At 52.6% G+C, this 20,776-nt stretch overlaps 2 protein-coding genes and 1 long non-coding RNA gene across 5 annotated transcripts; 2 read left to right on the top strand and 1 right to left on the bottom strand.

Annotated features, from left to right (window-relative positions):
- The first annotated feature begins 275 nt into the window (after positions 1-275).
- Positions 276-2,976, top strand: Ranbp3 (ran-binding protein 3). 2 transcript variants are annotated; one of them, XM_076827703.1, is made up of 5 exons: positions 276-425; positions 659-739; positions 1,064-1,144; positions 1,215-1,903; positions 1,987-2,976. In XM_076827703.1, exons 1-5 carry the CDS (start codon positions 410-412, stop codon positions 2,296-2,298), a joined length of 1,179 nt encoding a protein of 392 aa, XP_076683818.1. In that variant the 5' UTR covers positions 276-409; the 3' UTR covers positions 2,299-2,976. The 2 variants fall into 2 exon arrangements, with proteins under 2 accessions (XP_076683818.1, XP_076683819.1); XM_076827704.1 differs by lacking the exon at positions 659-739 and having other exon boundaries at positions 389-425.
- Positions 2,544-8,142, bottom strand: LOC143376918 (uncharacterized). Its single transcript, XR_013087198.1, has 2 exons — positions 4,760-8,142; positions 2,544-4,701 (listed from the first exon to the last, which is right to left on the bottom strand). It is a non-coding gene; the product is annotated as an uncharacterized LOC143376918 (long non-coding RNA).
- Positions 8,143-8,316: 174 nt separating this feature from the next.
- LOC143376910 (uncharacterized) lies at positions 8,317-20,073 on the top strand. Of its 2 annotated transcripts, XM_076827693.1 has the most exons (7): positions 8,317-8,573; positions 11,724-15,082; positions 16,374-16,475; positions 17,299-17,432; positions 18,370-18,864; positions 19,035-19,289; positions 19,360-20,073. In XM_076827693.1, the coding sequence occupies exons 1-7, from the start codon at positions 8,491-8,493 to the stop codon at positions 19,564-19,566; spliced, it is 4,635 nt and encodes a 1,544-aa protein (XP_076683808.1). In that variant the 5' UTR covers positions 8,317-8,490; the 3' UTR covers positions 19,567-20,073. The 2 variants fall into 2 exon arrangements, with proteins under 2 accessions (XP_076683808.1, XP_076683809.1); XM_076827694.1 differs by lacking the exon at positions 16,374-16,475.
- The last annotated feature ends 703 nt before the right edge of the window (positions 20,074-20,776 follow it).

Below are 20,776 nucleotides of genomic sequence, written 5' to 3'. Positions count from 1 at the left end.
GCCCTGCCGGGGCCCTCTGTGCGGGGGCCTAGGTAGCAACTGCTCATCAGCCGCCCCGTTAAATCTCGGAGTGCGAGATTTACGAAACCAATAAACAAATGCAAACTAATCTTCGCTCGTCCGCAATACTCTGACGTAGCGCTGCGTCTGACTAGCCGCAATCTTTTTCAAAGCCCTGTGAAAGTAGATAAAACAAAAGAAGTGGGTTATTGAGTCCCTCGGGAACGACGAGAAAAAATACGAGAAGCTAATCGCGAAATGGAACTTATCGACTCCGGGGGCTCCTATCGACCAAGTTGAGAACCCCCGGCGCGGAACGCGTCTGCACGCTCGCGGACATTTTTTTTTTGTTTCCAAAAAATACAGTTAGATGGCGGCACGGGCGAGTGTAACCACTTCCACGTAAAAAATGGCGGACTGCAAGGGTGCGTTTTGTGATTTTCCTCTCGCATAATAATAAACTGTGGATAAATCATGTAAGGCCGCGTAGATCGACGATCGAGGGTCTCGTGGAGAATAAACCCTCCGCGGTTCTCGCGTAGATTCTGTGCCCTTTGCCGAATTATATCCCGTAGTATTCGCTCGCGAGTGTCGGACAGATGAGCGGAGTAACATTGTTTGACAATCATTCCAATTGTTTGTTTCATGCTTCCTTTAGAGAGTACAGAAGAAACGGGCAAGCCGTCGTATATTTTAAAGGTAGATCCGCCGCAGGACCCGCCTAGAAATTCCACCAACGGTAAATGCACAATGTTGCTTTTCGTTCCAAATGCGCAGCTTTTTCTCGCAACCTCTTTGCACAGTGCTCCTCTATTTGCGATATACTCCGTCTACTTTTTTCGCGACAGCGAAGTGCAGCGCGAGCGATCCTCGTTCGCTCGGATAATTCTGCGTCGAATGCTTTCGAGGTTATGATGCACGAGCATTCAGCATCGCTTGTATCACTGTACAGGGTGGCGATAAAGTGGGTGACCGCTCCACTCGCTTTATCAGTGGGAATAGATCGCATAGACTCGAGCTCGGGAAACCACCCCGTGCAATTTACTTTTCGTAATAATTTCAGAGAAAATGGACAGCCAGTCTTCGGAGAACAACAGTCAGGAATCGTCGTCGAGTTCGAACAAAACGGTTAACAAAACAAATTGTACGTCGATCGATTTGTTAATGGAAGTACGCTCTCGTCGATCTGGTAATAACGTGTGCGCTTTGTGTAGATCCTGTGCTGACCATGGCGAAGTTTGGCAACCCGTTCGGTGGAAACGACTTCTCGAACTCCCTAACTAACAAAACAAAGTCGTCGATACTGAGGCCCTCGCAGTTGGGAGCAGTAGCGAATAGTCAGCCGGCGAGCAAGACGGTGTTGCAGCCGGCCAAGTTTCAGAACCCGTTTTCGAAAGTCACGGACAGTGCCGTGGTGGAGAAGACTGAGTGTACGAACAAGAATAATAAGGTCGAGGCGAAGGAGGCGAGTAGCGAGGAGAAGGCGGCGGAGGAGGCGAAGCCTACGTTTCTACCGCTGGGCGCGAGCACGAAGGATAGCGAGAATAATAGTGTAAATAATTCGGTGACGCCCTGCGACTCGGAGCCCAGCTTCGTGTTCGGGCAGAACTTAAAGGAGCGCGTGATGGTGGCGAACGACACGGAGAGCTCGGAGAACGCGGAGAGCGAGGAGAAGGAGGAGAGCACCAACGAGAACGGCTCCACGGAGCTGCTGTTCTCGAACGCCCCCGCGGCGTGTCGCACCACGGCTAGACCGGGTCTAACGTTAACGCAGGCGGCGCAGGAGCTGGAGGAGGCGAACCGCGCGAACAAAAGAAAGTACAGTCAAGTAACGCCGCTGACCGGCGAGGAAGGAGAGACGAACGTCCTCCAGATCAACTGTAAACTATTCGCGTTCGACAAGGTGCGCGCGGGACACGCACCACTGTTAAATCGATGCGCGGGAAGCTGTTCGATTTGACGAAGCGTTTGTATTCTGTGTTGCAGGCTAGTGGCGGCTGGCAAGAGAGAGGAAGGGGTACGTTGCGGCTGAACGATCGGGACGAGGAGTCCCGCCTGGTGGGTCGGACCGCGGGGACACAGAGATTAATCCTGAACACGAAAGTGTGGCCTGGGATGACCGCGGAGCGAGCCGCCCCCAAGTCCCTGAGACTAACGGCAATGGACGTTCACGGGGACATAAGGATCTTCATCGTGCAGGCGGCCCCTAAGGAGATCGAGCAGCTGCACAGTCTGCTGCAGCAGCGGCTGAAGCGGGCGCAGGAACGCCAACCGAAGAAACTGGCGACCGATCACTGACGACCGATCAACCATCCCCGCGAGACGTTTGCTCTTTGTTACCGAGAAGTCGCTAACGCGTGAGAAAAGTCGAGGAACTCTTTTTGGAGGAGCATCATCAGGCCTTGTCTAGTACACGCGCGCGATAGAACGGCTACGATTCGTGCCTTCCCTCCGCGAGTAGTCGGACAACGGAAAAGGAAGTCGTAGCCCTCTCGCGCCGGCTATTGGATCATTTATCTGATTTCGCAAGTTACGAAGCCTCGTTTTGTAATCATTCCTAATTGATATTCTTCTTTTACACGGAATTCGAGCAGTGTGTTTTTTTTTTTTTTTAAATATGCGTTATACGCGAGTCATTTAAACGCTAGGTAGAGAGAATTTTGATAATAGCATAATATATAAATACAGGGAGGATCATAGAGGTATTGTATAAAAGGAGAATACAGCAGAGTAGCGTTTTAGTTTCGAGGATCGGTCTCCGTGAGGATCACTTCAATTTTTATGGCAGCGCTGTTCGTGTCGATCTGGACGTTTCATTGCTTGTCGGCCAGCGCGTACGGATATGGACGGATTTTAAGTGACGTTACTGTTCGTTTCCCTTGAATTGATGTAGTTGTGCCGTGAACGAAGGCAACAGCTCGATGTGCGCGCCCAAGTAACGAGGAAATATTTAAGATTGTCTCGCGAGCACAAAAAGGAATCGCCATTACTGTACGATCGAACCCTGTAACTACTTGTACTTGTACTTTAGTTGTAAATAGCGCCAGGAGGAACCACGGCCAGTTCCCTCGTCGTATCTCGTGCGTCGGTGAAAGTCGAATGGCTGTGTTCGATGCGGCTCCTCTCTTGTTTCGCTTAGCAATATTTATCACAGGACGCTCCCCGTTCGTCGCATAATAAACGAGCAACCGAGGAGCGAGTCACAATCGTCTGTACGTGATGCGCAGTAACCGAAGAAGAATATTACTTAACGCTATCCACGATACGATCACGTGTAATAACTACGTTTCTCTGTACTTTACTGCATACAGAAACAACTTCACTGTACACATCGTTAATTACAGAAAGAAAATACAAACGTTTGCATAAAAAAAGCTTTCGAAGACATCCTACCTTACCCTTTCTAACCTCAATCCTACCAGAATTTCTTTAATTTCTTAAGACGAGGAATCGAGTCACCGCAATACGATTTACAATAAAACCTTCCTGCCCTGCTTAATGGCGACGTTCTGCTAGCAACACAGTAAGCACGCATTTCCTTGATTTCGCTGGTCAATTTTAATGGGCCTACTCGACAAGTCAGAGCACCTAAACTCATCAGACCTTCGTTATACTCATCGCGTTTCAGTGCTACGGATCAAATTTGCAGAATTTGTACTTTGGCGAACAATTATAATGAGGAGATAGATTTTCTTGCACGGAACGTCAGTGTCTTTAGGTCTGAACTGCTTAGAACTATTAATGGGAAGTTATGACGATTACGTGAAAGGTTACTCGTTCAGTCGGAAAAGTATTTTCTAGTTTTGCTTTATTGTGGTATTCTGTTTGTTCTTTGAATACTGTTCTCGGGGTTTGATGGGTTATTTCTCGTGCGCGGTAATGATTGTTTTGTTACTTCTTCACTTTGTAAGTAATGGGGCCTACCCGTAAAAGGTAATAAATAAATAAATAAATTTCGCGTGCCTCTGAACTGTGCTCAGTATCTCATTCGTCAGAAAATTCATTACAACACGTTAATGGAGGCAAGCTCAACATTTCATGCTTCTGCATGTTACAAGCTTCCCTAGAAAGGGCCACGCGGCAAAGTGGCTTTTCCAGGCTGGAAAACGCGGTCGACAGCGTTGGTTTGGAATATTTGCCGCGAGCGGCGCTAGGAGCACCGATGCATGGCGGGCGGCATTCAACAGGCTGATATTTATAGATTCGAGAGTTTCGTGCAAACCTACAACGTTTTAGGCGTGAAAATCCGGTCCCCGTGTTCGTCAACATCCCTCGGTCCCTCCAAGGGCCTTGACTCAACGAAGTGACGGGATCCCGTGGGTTACCTGTGTCCGGAGGCCCGAGAAGAGCGAAGAAGCTCCCCGGTGCGTGGCATTGGAGAGGAGCTGAAGCAAGCCGAATTGCGTAGCTGACGTTTGAACATCTCTGGCACTACCTTTTGCTCGCGGAACGTCCCTGGCGAGGCAATGGATCGTGCCTGAGGCCTCGATCGACGTGGATGAACCTCTCGATCCCGAGAACGTACAGCGGTCGCCATTCTCCTCCATTTGCATACTCCCAGGGGGGGGGGACCCCCGAAGGTGGACTTCCTCCTCCCTGCATTAGTCACTCCTCGAATTCGTCAGTGGCGAGGGGAGGGCGCTCGCCGATCAGACGAAGCAGCGGCTTCAACCGGAAGCGTGGGTTTTCGATAGTCTGCGGCTTTTTCCGAGACGGTTGTCAAGGCTGGGGAGAGACTGCTTGCCAATTATTGACTCACTGCCGAGGATCGCCAGTTGTCTTGTCTCTTTATGATTCCTCTGGTGCCGCAGCTTCGACAACGCTCGTACCTTCCCGACACTTTCCACTCGCCGAGCTACGCGTTCTTTCTCTGCTCCCTAGAAACTGGAGCCGATAAGCCTCCGCCAGGGCGACCATGCGCCCGATCACTGGTAAGATGATGTCGCTGGCTGACGGGTGGACATTCTTCGGACGTTACGCGTGGTGTCGAGTGTTGCTTGCCAGAAAGCTGAAGAGCTAGCGAATCCGGAGGCTCGGGAGCTCGCTGGTGCCGCGGAAGTACATTGAATTCGTGGTGGTTGGGATGACCAGCTGAGTGAATCGGCCGCAGGATGATGTTCACTGGTGGGTCCCACGCGAAGAGGCGCAACGCTGGTGGCGGTTCGGCTGCCGGCGGCCGGAAGTCCATGGACAGGAAGAGTCCGCAGCCTCGCCTGGGCGCGGAGGGCTACACATACAGGTGAGCCAACTGGTAGGTAGTGATGTTACCCGCGGAGGATGACAATGGATCCTCTGGTTAATTAACGGTGAACGATTTATATTCGCTCGCGGTTGCAGGACGAGGGTGCCTATACTGAACCCCGCGGACCTGCCGCCCACCACGTCCACGGGGAAGGCTTATGTTTACAAGACCAGGGTGCCGCGGAGGGACGTCGCAGCCGCGTCCACGTCGCCGTCGCGCGAGAACAACGTCGGGGGCGCCATCACCAGGAGAAGAGGCGCTGTGAAGCACAACAAGGTGCACGTGGTACGGGGACACAAGCTGGTGGCAAAGTTCTTCAGGCAGCCGACCTTCTGCGCATTCTGCAAGGACTTTCTATGGTAATTGCTGCTCCACGCGGCAGACATAACCTCTCCGCGGACAGGTTTTGCCGATTAGACTTCAGAGAATGAATCTTTCAGCAACTGTTCCCAGTTTTTAGGTGTACTAAGTAATAACGAGTACCCTAAGTGGGGCTGGGAGAAGTCACTATATGTGGGATCCGGAATCTCCCATTAGAGGGAGCTGAGTTTGGCGGAGTTGATTAGGCGGCCGCCCAGTACGCAGCGGATTCGAAGATCGCGTGTTCGAGCCCCGCAACCCGAGGACGATTTTTTCCGTGATTGCGATAAATATGTGGGAATTGCAAACCCACCTTTATATTGCTCTTGGTACACCTATAAAAGGGGTTATTATCCGCTTAACTCAGAAATGGACTCGACGACAAAACTGAGCAAAAATGGTCTGTGGCGTGTGTTGGTAGTAGAGCTATATCCAAAATCCAATTTCTTCTTTAGGACAGGGACTATACCTAACTGAGACTACTACTTAATTTCCATTTGCGTTTCCATTTCGTTCTGAGTTAAGGGAGTACACGGGTATTAGGCGGCTAAAATAAACGGTTCCTTTTGGGTGGTTGGATTGAAGGACGACTAATAACTCATACCATTTGCACGTTTTACAATACTTCATTGTGGATATAACACGTATTTTAAGACCAGGAAACCTGAAAAATATTAGAATTTAAAGGAATTACAAAGCGTCGAAGAGGGCGCTGCGCAATGCACGCGTTAAAACTGTGAACATCGTAGCTCGGGAACAGTTCGATCTTTTTTATTGAAATTTTAACTGAACCTACAAAACACTCTTCTCCACAAAGTGGAGCTCGGTCGAAAATTTTTAATAAAAACTCACGGAGGTATACAACAAATATCAATAAGAATTTTTCAATGAAATCTTTTTGTGGTTATCATAAACAATCGAAAAAGAAATCCCGATTTTTTGACCCCGAAATACCCGTGTACCCCCTTAAGTGGAGATAACCTTCCAACGAACTGTGGTCCAGTCGGCAAAGCCATCCACGAAGAAGTGGTGGCCATTATTGTCCCTCTGAGACGCGTCCAATTCCGCGAGCTCGCGCTTTATCAGCGATTAATCATGAAAAAGCGACGCGACAGCGTTTCAAGCTTGCGCAAGCCAAGAGCCAGCGTTTGTCAGGGATCGACCGCAACGCAGTTCAGCTAATTAATAATCCAACGCGTGCTTTCTGTCGCAGGGGCTTCGGGAAGCAGGGGTACCAGTGCCAAGGTGAATATCAGATCGCAGAATCTATCTTTCATCCGGTATCGTTTCCACGCTCTATTAATAATTCCATCTACGTGCTTTCAGCCTGCCAAACGGCGGTGCACAAGAAGTGCCACGACAAGCTGCTGACCAAGTGTCCCGAGAGCGGCAGGGAGTCGGAGAACACGATAGTAAGTGCCCTGAGAGAGTTCCCCACCCGCCGGGGTGGATAAATCTGCCTCAGCGCCATTTGAAATGCCTCTGGAAGGCCCGCTAGAACAGGCTAGCCGTGGTTTTCCTCGGTCGAAGCTCCCCAGACTGGGGGCTCGACCGGAAAACACTGGAAACCACGGATTTACAGTCGCCTCTGCTGGTTCCCATCGCGGTGAACAAGACGACATCTTTAGCAAACTTATTTAGAGTTTAAAACTCTTCTCGCGCGAGTTCGAAGCTCCTGCTCAGCAGGAAGCGTAGAGTTTCAGCAGCGTCCCACCAGAAACTGCACACCCTATTAGCTCCTTCCTTCGCTCGAGATAAAATCTCACCGATTTCTCAGACCTTGCTAGTTGAAGTCGCTTTCTCTGCTACGCTAAGTCGCCCGCAGAATCGTTCTAATTCTGTTGGTACTTGTTCAATGGCAGTACTTGCGGGAGCGTTTCAAGGTAGATGTGCCTCACAGGTTCAGGCCTCACACATTCATGTCGCCCACATTTTGCGACCACTGCGGCTCCATGTTGTACGGCCTGTTCCGCCAAGGCTTGCGCTGCGATGGTAAGTAGAACCACGTAGTTCCACCGTTTTCTCACGCTTCTACGCACCTCTGATGCGCCCTCAGCAGCGGAGAGATCACCAAGGTTTGACTCAGAGTTTATCCGCAAATCTGCCCGTTTCGCGCATCAACTTGTCTGTCCCCCCGAAAATAGCATCCGCCGTCCACACGCCGTCTATTTCCAAGTTTCTCTGAACAGGCAACAATAGGGAGCAGGGAAATAATCACTTGGCGCGCGCCTCGGGCTAAGTTTCACCGCAAAACAACCGCGAAGCGGCTGGTCATCGCGCAGGACTCGACGTGGCAACGGGAACCCAAGCATTTGCTTGTGGCTGTGTGTCTGTGTGCCTCTGCATGCATGCTCGCTGCTCGATCGCATGCCCAAGCATCCCCCAAAAGCTCTGGAAAATTCCCAGACACCTGAATAAAAGCGACTCGCGGGGTCACTTGCTCCCGGACTCGCGTAACCAGAGAACGAGTCCTTCAGCCAGCCCAAGCTCCCGTTTCCCTCGTTTCGAGAAAGCCACCCCCCTAAAGGTGAGTCACGCGGGCACCGCGGCTCCCGCGGGCATTCGTGCCGGGAGGTGGCGGAGGAGACTGCACGGGTTATTAGAGTCCAGCTAGTATAGTTAGACGGTAGGAAGCCTCGTGCACTAGACTTCTATTATTACACCGGGTCGCTGGCTTAGAACTCAGTTGGTGTTGGCTCCCTGAGCGCGCGAGTAACCGCTCCTCGAACACCTGGGGGAACGTGCTCGCCGGCGATCCGCACCGCGACCAGTCGCAGCCGAGAGAGGCGAGCACGCTCGTCCGCCTCCAAGCCTCGCGTTTCCCGCGGCAATCGAGCGTCCACGGGCGCTGGTGAACCCAGTTGGATAGGACACTTAGCGCGCGCACCATGCCGTACTACGGGGAGGGCCTGCCATACTACTATGGGGGTCCCTTCGCCACCCACAGCTCGCTTATGACTGGCACGCCTAGGTAAGAGTCCTCTCGTTCCCTTCTTCCACATCTTCCTCCTTCTTCTGAAGGTGGCTGGGTTCGTTGGCCTTCTGGCTTCATTGGGGTTGAAATTATTTCTCCTGAAACGAGATCCAGCGGAGATTAGAGTTAATTCTTTTGCTAACAAAGCGCCAGCGAAGTTAGCCAAGCTTCGTTTCTCTTAGCTTTCCCATTTGCATCCTCAGTGTTTCTCAAAGACATTAGTGTCAATTTTCCGGACCAAGCCTTTGTCCAGCGCGCGGAACCGAAATAACCGAGGAGTGCCTTCTTTCTTCCCTTCACCCTCGCGTGCATCACAGAAAGTGACGTCCCTCCGTGTGGAAGCTTCTTTCCTTCTCGCCGAACGGGAATAGAAACCGCGATTCTCGCGGCTCGCTTGTAAATGGGAATTCAGCGGGACCGATCCCGCACAAAGTCTCTCATAATTAGAACGGCCGCGCGCGCGTTTATTCAGGATCTTGGCAAGCGAGCGGATATGACATACGATCCGTCAAAGCTGGTAACTCATTAGTAAAACGTAACGCGGCGATTAATTCGTCGGGGCGCAGATAAATCGGAAGGGACCGCGAACAAGGAACGGGGCGAGTCATCGAGAATATATCGGCGTAAAAATAGCCGGCCACGGAGAGGCTGGACGCGCGATTTCCACGTGATAGAGCCGCTACCAGCCCCGCTGCACTGCCAAAAAATATTCCACGCATACTCCGCAATTACGCCGACGCCCGCGGAGATTCATGGTAAACGCTCGAGGGTGGCGAAAGTGGGGGCGGGACGCGAGGAACTGTCGCGCGCCGCTGATGGATAAGCGAGGGACCAACACCCCCGGAATTTTCTTACAAAATTCGGGGAGGACGGTATATCTGCTCCTCGCGACTCGAGCAACGTCTATTTAGTTCGGAAATTGGGGGCCTTGTGATACAAGAATTGAGGCGTTAACGACGCACTACATTTTAGAAAAAAACGTTCGCAGGTTACAACCCCTAATCTTGAGACCGGCGCGAGAAACTTAATTTTGCGGAAGTGGGTCTGAAAGGGTTAACCCACTGTGACAGATAAAAATAAAAGGCTTTTTTCGGACGCAGAGTAAAAATTCAATCAATTTGCGGTTTGGCACTTTATTTGTACATATTATGAACTTATAAAATCTACTGCGAAAACATTAAAAAGTTGAATATGTTAACCGTGAGACGAGTATGCGTGAGTTAGTGATTTTCGCGAACAGCCAGTCGGGGAACACGATTGTGCTTTCTAAGAGTATCTGAGATAAAAAAGCGAATATTTTTCATTAATTATAATGCATTTCCTAGGTGATGACCTTTCGTTTTTGTTAATTTATCAGAAATGAATTTAATGGCAAGTGTCTGAACATTCTTTGCGACTTTCTGCAGAAATTTTTTACTAAATTTGTTTAGAATTTACAATAAATAACTGATATTACAAAAAGCGACACCTAATAACTGTTACGACGAATATGTATATAAATTTTTATTGCAATCGGATCATTAGAACCCGAGAAATTGTGCACACCGCGTGGCTGTTGGCGAAAAGCTATAACTTACGCGCAGTCGTCCCACGTTTAATGTATTCAACTTTTTAATGTTTTTGCAATGGATTTTAATACTTTATAATGTGCTCAAATAAAGTGCCAAACCGCAAATTGATTAAATTTTTACTCTGTGTCCGAAAAAAGCCTTTTATTTTTATTTGTCACAGTAGGCTAACCCCTTAATGCAGAAGTGATGTAAGTCGATTTTTTGCCCATCTGTTTCAACACCACAGAGCTTAATCTTCATTCTGTTTTGTGCAGGAGTTTTATTCAGTAATGAAGTTTTTTTTATTTACATCCCATTTGCATTAAACGGCTGAGATTCGAAGTGACCCACTCTGGACGGCGAAGAATCGATCGGATATCGTTAATAGATCGCTGAGGTTCGAACGCGTCCCCGCGATCGTTTCCATTCCGTGTCAAGATCGGTCACGGGGCGACACGTGTACCCATTAGCCGTCCGTTTGTCATCGCGCGAGCGGCAAGATTCGATTCATGAATCGGAGCCTGTCAATCATCCGCGACCATGGCCGGGCCAAATCGAGAGGCATTGGGATCAGCGGCGCGCTTAACAAGTGTTCCTTCCCTTCTGCAACGCGAAAACAAGCGGCTGGCATTGAGGCGATGCGGCCGAAATCGGCTATGAAGCCATCTCCTGGCTAAACAATCACTCGAACTTCGATGCGCGGGATGGGAAAATGAGGACGGTATCCAACTCTGAGAATCTAATATCTTCTCTTTTCCCTGCGCGCTGCACTCGACGGCGGGCAAGAAAGGAAGCTTCCGCAAGCTCTTTACCCGCGGCCATGCCAGGCTTGTCCCTATAAACAAAATTAGGCAGCTGTCTAAGGCGCAAAGTAGTCTCCTCATTGTTGGCAATTTTTTAAATAAAGTTTCAGATGAAATATTACAAGTTGTACTATAAATATTTTAAGGAGGATTTTTTTGCAGGAATAATTTACAGTTTTCATATAAAATTTTTATTACCTACCTTTGGTTACTTTAGGTACAATGTCTTAACCCTTTGTTGCATACTTTTGAGAATATGCAACCAATTTTTTCTTTTTAATTTTTTTGTTGTAACTAGCATGTAGTGTGATGTAACTACTTTATCGTGTATGATACATATCCTAGTGTCTAAACATTAAATGGATCGCGTTGAACGTTGTAATTCCGCGAGTAATAATAATCGTAATGGCGGAAAAGTGGAAAAATAAAAAAATACAAATATTTTTTGTTATTATTTTTCTCTTATTATTATCACTCGCACGAGTCTAAAAATGTATTTTTTCCACAATCAAAGAAGTTGTGCAACGAAGGGTTAAGAGATTATAAAAAAAATGTGTAGAAAAACTTCAAAACGTGGAACGAAAACTACATTTGTACAGTTTGTAAAAAAATATTTATTTCATTATCTCCCTAAAAAAAAAATCGCTGAAAATTACTATAACTGACCTAACCCCTAAATGGCAAGTTCCTCGAGTCCCCTAAAATGTCCCGAGATCCCCGGAAGTCCGAGAATCCCGTAAGAAACAGTCTTGCACTTGACTCGGGTGGCGCGACTGATCCGATTCTCCGCGTAGAAGCTTCCACGCGCCGTTGTCGCGGTTCTCCCCGCACCTGTCGACGATCTCCGAGTCGCCGCTGAGCACTCTGCGCCGCTACTCGCCGGTGACGGTGGCCGCGCGGCCCCGTCGCGTGGTCGACACCGCGGACATCGACGTCTCGACGCCGAGGATCCTCACCGGGGAAGGGAGCCGCCAGCGTAACCGGCTGCGCCGCGACAGACCCACCATCAAGATCCGGTCGCAGGCCCTGAAGGACAACCCGGCGCTGCGCCAGCACAACGAGAGGCACGAGAAGTCCGTGGGCGAGCTACTAGTGGAGAAGTTCCTCATCAAGGACAAGAAGCAGGAAGAGGCGGAGCAGCACGTGCAGCTGTTCCACCAGGTCAGCCTGGGAAAAGAGGAGGATCAGGACCTGCAGCAGGTGAAGACGAAGATAACCAGGAGGTTCACGAGGCGCAGGTCCTCCGCGGACATCCAGCTGGACCCGGAGCAGCTGGAGCGGGAGGTGGCGTACGCTCAGGTGCAGGCGAAGGTGCTGGACACTCTGGTCGCTGAGGAGCAGGCGGAGATCGAGAACGAGGTCCGCCGGGGAACTCTGATCAAGAAAGGGACCACTGGGTCGTTGAAGAACGGGCCCGGGTTCTTCAGGCCCCAGGACGGGGACTCTGTGTCCCAGGGCGAGGAGGACCCGGCGGCGCAGAAGGTGAGGAAGACGCTGAAGAAGGTGAAGAAAAAGAAGAAACCCGTTGAGAAGCCGCCGCCGCCTGCTGACGACGAGAACCCTAGAGAGCGTAGGTCCAGCACCTCCAGCGACGTGTCTGTGGAGTCTCAGAGGGAGGCTGAGGTGGAGGAAAACGAGGAGGATGGGAAGAACTCGCAGCCGCAGATGTTCAAGGTCGAGGCCAGCAACAGTGTCGGGGACTTCTCCACCATATGGGTGAACGGCGCCGATGCTGAGAGAAAACCGAGCGTGGAGCAATTCAGGGAGAGTGTCAGGATCCCTGTACCCAGGAAGCTAGGCGTGCTCAAGGTCGCCAGGGAGGATGAGCCCGAAACTGAGGTCGTGCTGCCCGTGAAGAGGCCGTACGTGAAGGACACCACGCGGAACAGCGTGCACTTCACGGTGCGGACGCCGCCGGAGACCGCGAAGACCGAACCCCTGAAGAAGCTCGAAGCGATGACCAACGGCGTGAAAAAGGAGACGAAGCAGGCGGCCCAGAAAGAGGAGCCGCGGAAGCTACCGGACTCCCTGAAGCCGAGCAAGGTTGCGCCAGCGAGCAAGGTGGTTTCGGAGGCGGCTAAGCCCGAGGCAGCCTCCACGCTGAAGATAGAGGAGGCAGAAAGGAGGCCAGAGCCCCCGAGACCCAGAAAGGAAGCCTCGGCGGGGAGGATCGAGGAGGGCGGCGCGACGCTAGCTGTTGACCCGCTGCCGAGCGAAAACAGCGCGAGCGTAGCGCTAGCGTCGGCCGCGGAGGGGCTGCCAAAAGCGTCTAAAATTACTGCGGATGGAAATAATGCCGTAGAAGCGCCAAAGCTTTCATTACGAGACGCGGTGTACCTGGCAAAGCCGAGGAAAAACGAGGGTGACGAGGACGTGGCAAGTCCGTTGCCGGGAAACAAGGTGAGCAAAGCCGTGACCTTGGCGAGCGCTTCCTCGTGGGGCGTGCCGAGCGGGCCAAGCGGCGTGGAGCCGATCGGGGGCACCCCGAGCGCCGATAACCCATCAGTGGAGAGGGACGCCAGTGACGCAACTTCGACAACGCTCGTGGCGAAGACGACCTTCTTCAAGGGCCCCGGTAGTGAGAAGCGGGAGGATTCGCTCGAGGACGCAGAGAAAGCTCCAGCTGAGGACGCTAAGCGCGACGAGGTGAAGGGCGCGAGTTTCGAGAAGCTGCCGAGGAAGAGCGACGAAGGTGCGAGGTCTCCGCTCGCCAGTGTGGCTCCCAAGAAGGCTGAGATCAAGGTGGAGGAGAAGCTGACTGTCTCCAAAATTGACAAGGAGCCGAAGGTCCCCTGGAGAACCAAGGTGACCAAGGCCAACCCTCCGGAGAGTGGTGTCACGATCGACAGGGCCATCGGTGTGGATTCCAAGGCAAAGACTAGCCAGGGGTCTACGAAACAGTGCGCGTCCGTCGGAGCGATCCCCGAGGAAGGTCTGTCGAGCAAGATGCAGTCGGTGAAACTGATGGAGGGATTGAACGGAGAGAGTGGGAGCCTGTCCAAGAGCACATCTACGGAGTCGATTGACTTCTGGAGCGAGATCCAGGGACCGGAGAGCCCGAGAGTAGCGAAGGTGGTGAGCAAAGGATTCGGCTTCGCCGGGTCAAAGAGCGCGGAGACTCGTAATGGGGTGGATGAGCCTAAGCTGAAGGAGCTGGAGGAGAAAAAAGAGACTGATGCTAAAATAAGCCTGTCCGCTGCGGCAGCGGGGGTCGAGGATGTCACCGTGGCTGAGGAATCCGTCGAGGCAGCGCCGAAGAAGGCGCTGAAGAAGAAGAAGAACTTGTCGATAACGATCGGCGCAGCACCCACCGACGCGTACTCGACGATCAAAAAGGCTCCTCCGAGACGACAGGACTCATCAGCCTCCACAATTTCTGGGAAATCCGTCGCTAGTACCCCGGACAACTCTGCGCCAGTCTCCGAAGTGTCCACGCCGACCCTCGAAGTCCCAGTTATTAACATTATCGAGACGCCAACGCCCACCAGGTCCGACTCTCAGATACTGGAGGACGACGAGGAGCCCAAGACACCCACCAATGAGTGGGCGGAGAGTAGCCTGCCGAAGATCTCCAAGTGGAGCAAGCACAGCGACCTGACCAACATGGACGGCGCAGAGAAGGACGTGACTCCGGTCCCCTCAAAGGACGCCAGCGCGGCCGGCAGCCTCGAGAGCAGCCCGGAGTCCTCGAAAAAGAAGAAAGTGGTGAGGAAGAAGAAATCCTCGACCACGAAGAAAGCCTCCGGTAGCAAAGACAGCAGCAAGGACTCGAAGGAGTCGAAGAAGGGCTCGCCCAAGGCTCAGGAGAGCCTGAAGCCGCCGGAGTCCAAGTCGAAGGCCAGCCCGAAGACCGCCCCAGCGCCGAAGCCCATCGACCTCATCAGGATGTTCTATACCACGCCGTCCGCGCTGCTCACAGCGACACCCAGGGATCTCTCCAAGGTTCGCAGAGCCAAGATTAAAAGGCGGAAGCATCACTCGAGGACGCCGTCGGTGAGCAGCGACAGCACGGGAAGCACCAACAGCACCAACAGTACCGCCACCACGGAGAGCAGCGGCTCCACCTGCACGGAGCTGGACGACGACCCCGACAAGAGGATGAACTCGACCAGGAGCAACGACTCCGGCTTCGACGGCTCGCCGAGGATATCGAGTACTTGTCCCACCAACGCAGTATTATTTCGTGTGCTTGCTCAGTGTCCGACACGTCGGTGTACCGTTGCGTAATCGCACCTGCTCTGTGTACTCCTCTCCTCACCTTGGGCCTCTGTTTACGCGATCTGACACATTCCTCACGAATTTACTGCTCTTCGCAGCGTGGGCGGATCTCGTAAACAGGTCTCGCTAAAGACGCTGCGTCCCGACGTTCTACATCGATATTGGGACCAGCGTCGATTCCTGCTAACACGATTGAAGCGTGGACTTTGGATGCGAGCACCTGGTGGCGTAAACTTGCGGCTTAACACCGACTAACCTCTTTTAGCGTTCCGCCTCTTTGCATGGACCCTTGTCATGTTCTTGCTTCTCTGCTAAAAAATCTCACTCGCTACGCCTGACTGGCATTAACGTCCGTCATCGTTCGACACCGTCCAACGTTTCTGACAAGTAACGCAAAAAGGAACTTCTGTTGGACGGCTTCCAACCGCGTCGCCTGATCTTGCTCGCGAGGTATACATGCATTCTTCGCTCTTTCCCTCGAGGGACTGCTAGCATTATCGAACCGCGAGTAGAATTTATCTGGATAATACCGGTTATCCTAGAGGAATGAAACGTAAGCCACAGTGGAAGCTTCGAATCTCTCGGAAAGTCCCATACCGATCTGGTAGGATCGAGATTCTAGATGATGTAATCCCCGCGTCATTCTTCCACGTCCAGTGGCATCCTCGATCCGACATCGTCGCGTGTTTCTCTGTTGCGTAAGGTCGTTGCCGCGGTGTCAACGGCACCGTCCGCCGGCTTGTTTACAGGAAGAGACGGTGAATGGTAGCGCCGCGTCCTACTGCAACATGGACCGGCTTATCGACCATCGATCCCAACGCAGTTGCGTAAATGCCCCGCCAGAAATGGGCATACGACGTGCACCCTATTCTGACGCACATGCACGCGAGCGTGAACGACGTGTGGCCTATTTATAAGGCGCGACGCGGTTTCATAACAATATTCCAAGGCTTCATAATGCAGCCGCGGATGGGCGATGGTGCAAACGAGACTTTTGAGATAAATTTAGCTGGTGCCGGTAGAGAAAGGAGCGCGGGGGCTGCCGATGAGGGATCAGTGGTTTTACGCGGCGCAGGTTAGACGAGCGTTTGCCTAGGTGTTGGAAGAACGTTTCCAATTAGTGTTGCGCTGGTCGACAGCTGCCGAGGGGCCCGCCTCAAGGCGCATCAGAGGTGTGCTCATAATTATACGAATGGTATCGATGAATCTGGCGAATGTTGAAACAGATTGCGACATGGTCTGTCACAAGAAGTGCGAAAAGCTCACGGGGAACCTTTGCGGGCTGAACCAGAAGCTCGTAGCGGAGGCTCTGCAGTCGCTCAAGAGGGGTGAGTGGAATGCTCGAGTAGGTAACTCGTCGAGAATTGGAATTGCGCTCTTGGTCCGAGCTCCGTCTGCTCTAAAATTCCCGCAAACGACGCAGATCCTTTTCGTTAAGTCACGCGTCTTCGGGGAATTTTAAGCTTTGCGAAGCGAGTGGACTGTCATAAATCCGCCCGCGGGCCGATAAGTAATTTCGATAAAAAGATCGGGTTTAAATCGGTACTACCGCGATTCTACCTGTCCCACGATCGATCCATTACATCGACTGCCGTGGACCCCGCGTCACCTCTATTTTCGAGAAATGTCACCCGGCCAAAATCACGCGGCGGAGTTTCACTTCCACGTGCCAGAGGCGGCTCCACGATTAATGCGATTATTAATCGGGATTGCACGAGGAAACGGGGGACCAAGTGCTGGCGGAGGAGCCACAACCTTGGGGCCCTCACAAGCAACGGAGGATCTCGAGTAAAGTTACGTTGGTCCCCCTTCGATGCTAGGTTAGGGACTCAGGTGTGACGTGAGTGTGTTGGACATGACAGTCCTGCTCTGCGTGGATGTCCCAAAAATGGTACCAGAGTAAAACATAGTAGCTTACAATAGCAGACACCTAGGGTAATTTAGTAATTTACCATTGTTTTACTAAACTACTCGACGTGTCTGAACCAACCTTTACTCAGAGATTGCGTCTAGGCTGTCCAAAGACTAACACCTAACCACCCCTGAAATTGATTGAAACTCCGCTCAAGTTTTAAACAGATTGAGAGCCTTAATCGAAACGATTGCAACTGATATATGGATTAATGAACGATTTGTGGTGAAATTTCCCAGCACCCTCGCAATCCTCGGACACCCAGAGGAACTCGGATTCATCGGACCACTTCCCCAGCGGCAGGATCACCCCGCCAGCGACGAACTTGCCAAGATTCAAGAAATACGCCGTGACGGACTTCAACTTCCTAAAAGTGAGTCTCACGTTGCCGCGAGAAGCTCGTTAACGGTTTCGCGTGCTGCGCGTTACCGTCCTCTGCCAAGCTTCCACGCTCGAATTATCCGCCAGCGTGACGGCGAGGAGTCCTCCTCGGCCTTCTCGCGCTCGAGTCGGGGGAGGACAATACCGCCCGCCTTTCTGTTAATTTACCGAGACGGCTTCCCCGAAGGAGGCTGCTTAGATTCCAAACAACTTCGCGGAACCTTGGCAGAGCGGAGATCAAAAGGCGGCGATCCTCCAAAGGAAAAAGCGGTGGAAACGCTGGTACCGAGAACCGGAGAGGTCGCGGAGACTTTCGTTAGCAGAAGCCGTTCGCTTCTTAACTACCTGCGGCTACAGCTGCCCCGGAATTTACGAGCTTCCTCGAGCCACTAGCTGGCTCGACCGTCGGGTGCTAATCACGTGCGCTTGCGACACGTGTGCGAGAGGACCGTGATTCACGGGGCATACTCGCAGAATCGTCGGTTCGATTTTCAAGTTTACGATCGATGACGAGGCTCGGCCGATGCCAAAACTTTGTTGATCCGCGGTGAGGAGAAGCCAGTGATTCTCGCGGACCGCGGAGATGATTTTTGCCAAGCAGCGGGCCTCGTATTCGCGAGAATGTTTGAAACGGAGTCGATTCTGTCGCGGGCCGACACGCAAATAGATCACCCGAATTAGCGCCACGCAACGCATTATTTTTAACGGGGCAGAGGTGCTCTCACGTGCGGCACTCTCTCGCTCCTCGACGCTTGAACTTTCCGTTTTAGCCCTTTCAGCCGCGCGCCCTCCCTTCTTAAATCTATTTAGCCTGCCCGCTCCTAGCGCGCAGCTAGGAGAACGACCGTTTCCTTTGTCGCAAAACGAATCCCAGTCCTCTTCTCAGCTTCCAGAGGCGAAGAATCTTAATCCTCTTGGAATCTGTCCAGGTCCTAGGGAAAGGGAGCTTCGGCAAGGTGTTGCTGGCGGAGCTGCGCGGCACGGAGTGCGTCTACGCGGTGAAGTGCCTGAAGAAGGACGTGGTGCTGGAGGACGACGACGTCGAGTGCACCCTGATCGAGAGGAAGGTGCTGACTCTCGCAACCCGGCATCCGTACCTCTGCCACCTGTTCTGCACCTTCCAGACCGACTCGCACCTGTTCTTCGTGATGGAGTACCTGAACGGCGGCGACCTGATGTTCCACATACAGAAGTCCGGCCGGTTCGTGGAGCCGCGGGCGCGCTTCTACGCCGCGGAGATCTGGTCCGGCTTGAACTTCCTTCACAAAAAGGGCATAGTCTATAGGGACCTGAAGCTGGACAACGTGCTGCTGGACTTCGAGGGGCACATCCGGATCGCGGACTTCGGGATGTGCAAGCTGCAGATCTTCCTCGACAGGACCGCAGACACGTTCTGCGGCACGCCTGACTACATGGCCCCTGAGGTAGGCCCCCGAGGCACCGATCCGCGTGTGCTAGATGCGGGCTTCGAAGCGGGGTCCGCATTCTAAATTTAAAGCATTAAAAGTTGGCCGGCCACAAAGGCTGAGTCAACTCGGTGCTCCAAAAAACGACAGTTTGCTGGTGTTAGCCACCGTCCGTTTCCGCATTGCAGATCATAAAGGGATTGAAATACAATCAGGCGGTGGACTGGTGGTCGTACGGCGTGCTGCTCTACGAGATGCTGACGGGACAGTCGCCGTTCTCCGGCTGCGACGAGGACGAGCTATTTTGGAGTATATGCAACGAACGACCGTTCATACCGCGCTACCTCAGCCAAGAAGCCACGGACGTGCTGGTCTGCCTTCTGGAGAAGGACGCCGGCAAGAGGCTGCCCGGCCACGAGATAGCCTTGCACGCATTCTTCCAGGTACGTAGCACCTCGCAGCATTCCTCGACTCTCCAGCTGTTGATCTAACGAAAGCCTTCCGCTTCTTCAGCAATTGCCGTGGGACAGGCTAGAGAGGAGGCAGCTGGAGTCACCCTTTAAGCCAGCCCTGGACCACACTCTGGACACCAGGTACTTCGACACAGCGTTCACCGCGGAGAGGCCGCGATTGTCACCGGTGCCCGACCAGATCCTCACGTCTATCGACCAGGGTGTCTTCAGAGGCTTCTCCTACACGAATCCGAACGCGACAGACTGAACGAGCACCGGAGGACGTCTAGCAGTCCGACGTGTCCTCTTCACGGTACCGATGGTCGCCTGAGTGCCCACCGGGGCCTCGTTCCCCTCGCCAGGGGGCCACCCTCCCGCTCCGAGGGGAGCGAGGACGGATAACACCCACGAGTCGCCACAAGTGACGCTTGTTCGACGGTGGGCACCATTAGCCGGGGTAAGCGGCTCTGTGAGCTCGCCGAGCCGTGCCGATGTTCCTCAAGCCCCTGCACTCGCGACGAGTCAGGCCACAGCGACCGCAGCGCACCGCGCTCCTCTGAGCGCGGAGGCTGCGCTGATAGAGCAGTTAGACTAGTCTTCGGCGGGATATAGAGGAGGCTCCAGATCTTCGGAAGCCATTTTGCTAGGTGCACTGTGCCTTTTGTATGTGAACCTTCGCCGCGCAAAGTACTCGTCTCCCCTGTATTCTCTCTTTTTTAAGTCATAGAATGAAGTAAAGTAAAATGATGTTTCAAATAAAAGAATGGACAACGTGTATCGGCTCGGCCTACCAGTTATTTCCACAACCGGAAGACACCCGTGGAGCGTGCAAATTTCAGAGACGCGTAATTACCCGGCCATCAGCTAGCGTTACCGCGGTCGGGTTATTAATACTCGAAGAGGCTCATTATTTTGGCCACGACGGACGCTGTCTCGAGTGTTTTCCTTCTTCCTGTGGTCGTCCGGGTCCTTTTTCGCAAGGGACTGTCCATTTGCTCACTTTCCTTCTCCTCGTCCTAAACTTTCTACCTTGCTCCCCGTTTTTCCTGCCTTTTTCCTATTTCCATCGCCCTCGCTCTCTCCCTCCTCCATCTCTCTTTCCCAGTCGCGCACTTGGCTCCGCGCTGACTGCACGCTAACTTTAGCACGCCGAGGAATTGGCAAACCACCACGCGAGCCAGTGCGCGGATAAAAGTCGTCGAGACCTCCTCCAGGCAGATCTCCATGCCGCGGAGATCTCTGACGAAGCTTGACGGCTGCTTGCGATGCTTACCAGCGGCGGATATCGAGCAGAGGCGCTGGCCGCAAGGCAGGCCCGTAAATTGGGCAAAAAGCGGCAGCTAATGGAGCGATTAACCGGGTAATTGATCCAATTGAACCATATCCACGCGGCCAAAGATCAATTACCCCTCGAGGAACGCAGGAGCCCTTATCTCTAACTATTCACCATGCTTTGAATTTCTCGCGCAGCTACTCTC

This window comes from Andrena cerasifolii, chromosome 15 (genome assembly GCF_050908995.1).
Source record: "Andrena cerasifolii isolate SP2316 chromosome 15, iyAndCera1_principal, whole genome shotgun sequence".
Lineage (NCBI taxonomy): Eukaryota > Metazoa > Arthropoda > Insecta > Hymenoptera > Andrenidae > Andrena > Andrena cerasifolii.
The sequence above is the reverse complement of the archived record's forward strand: the minus strand, read 5'-3'. Positions and strand labels throughout refer to the sequence as shown.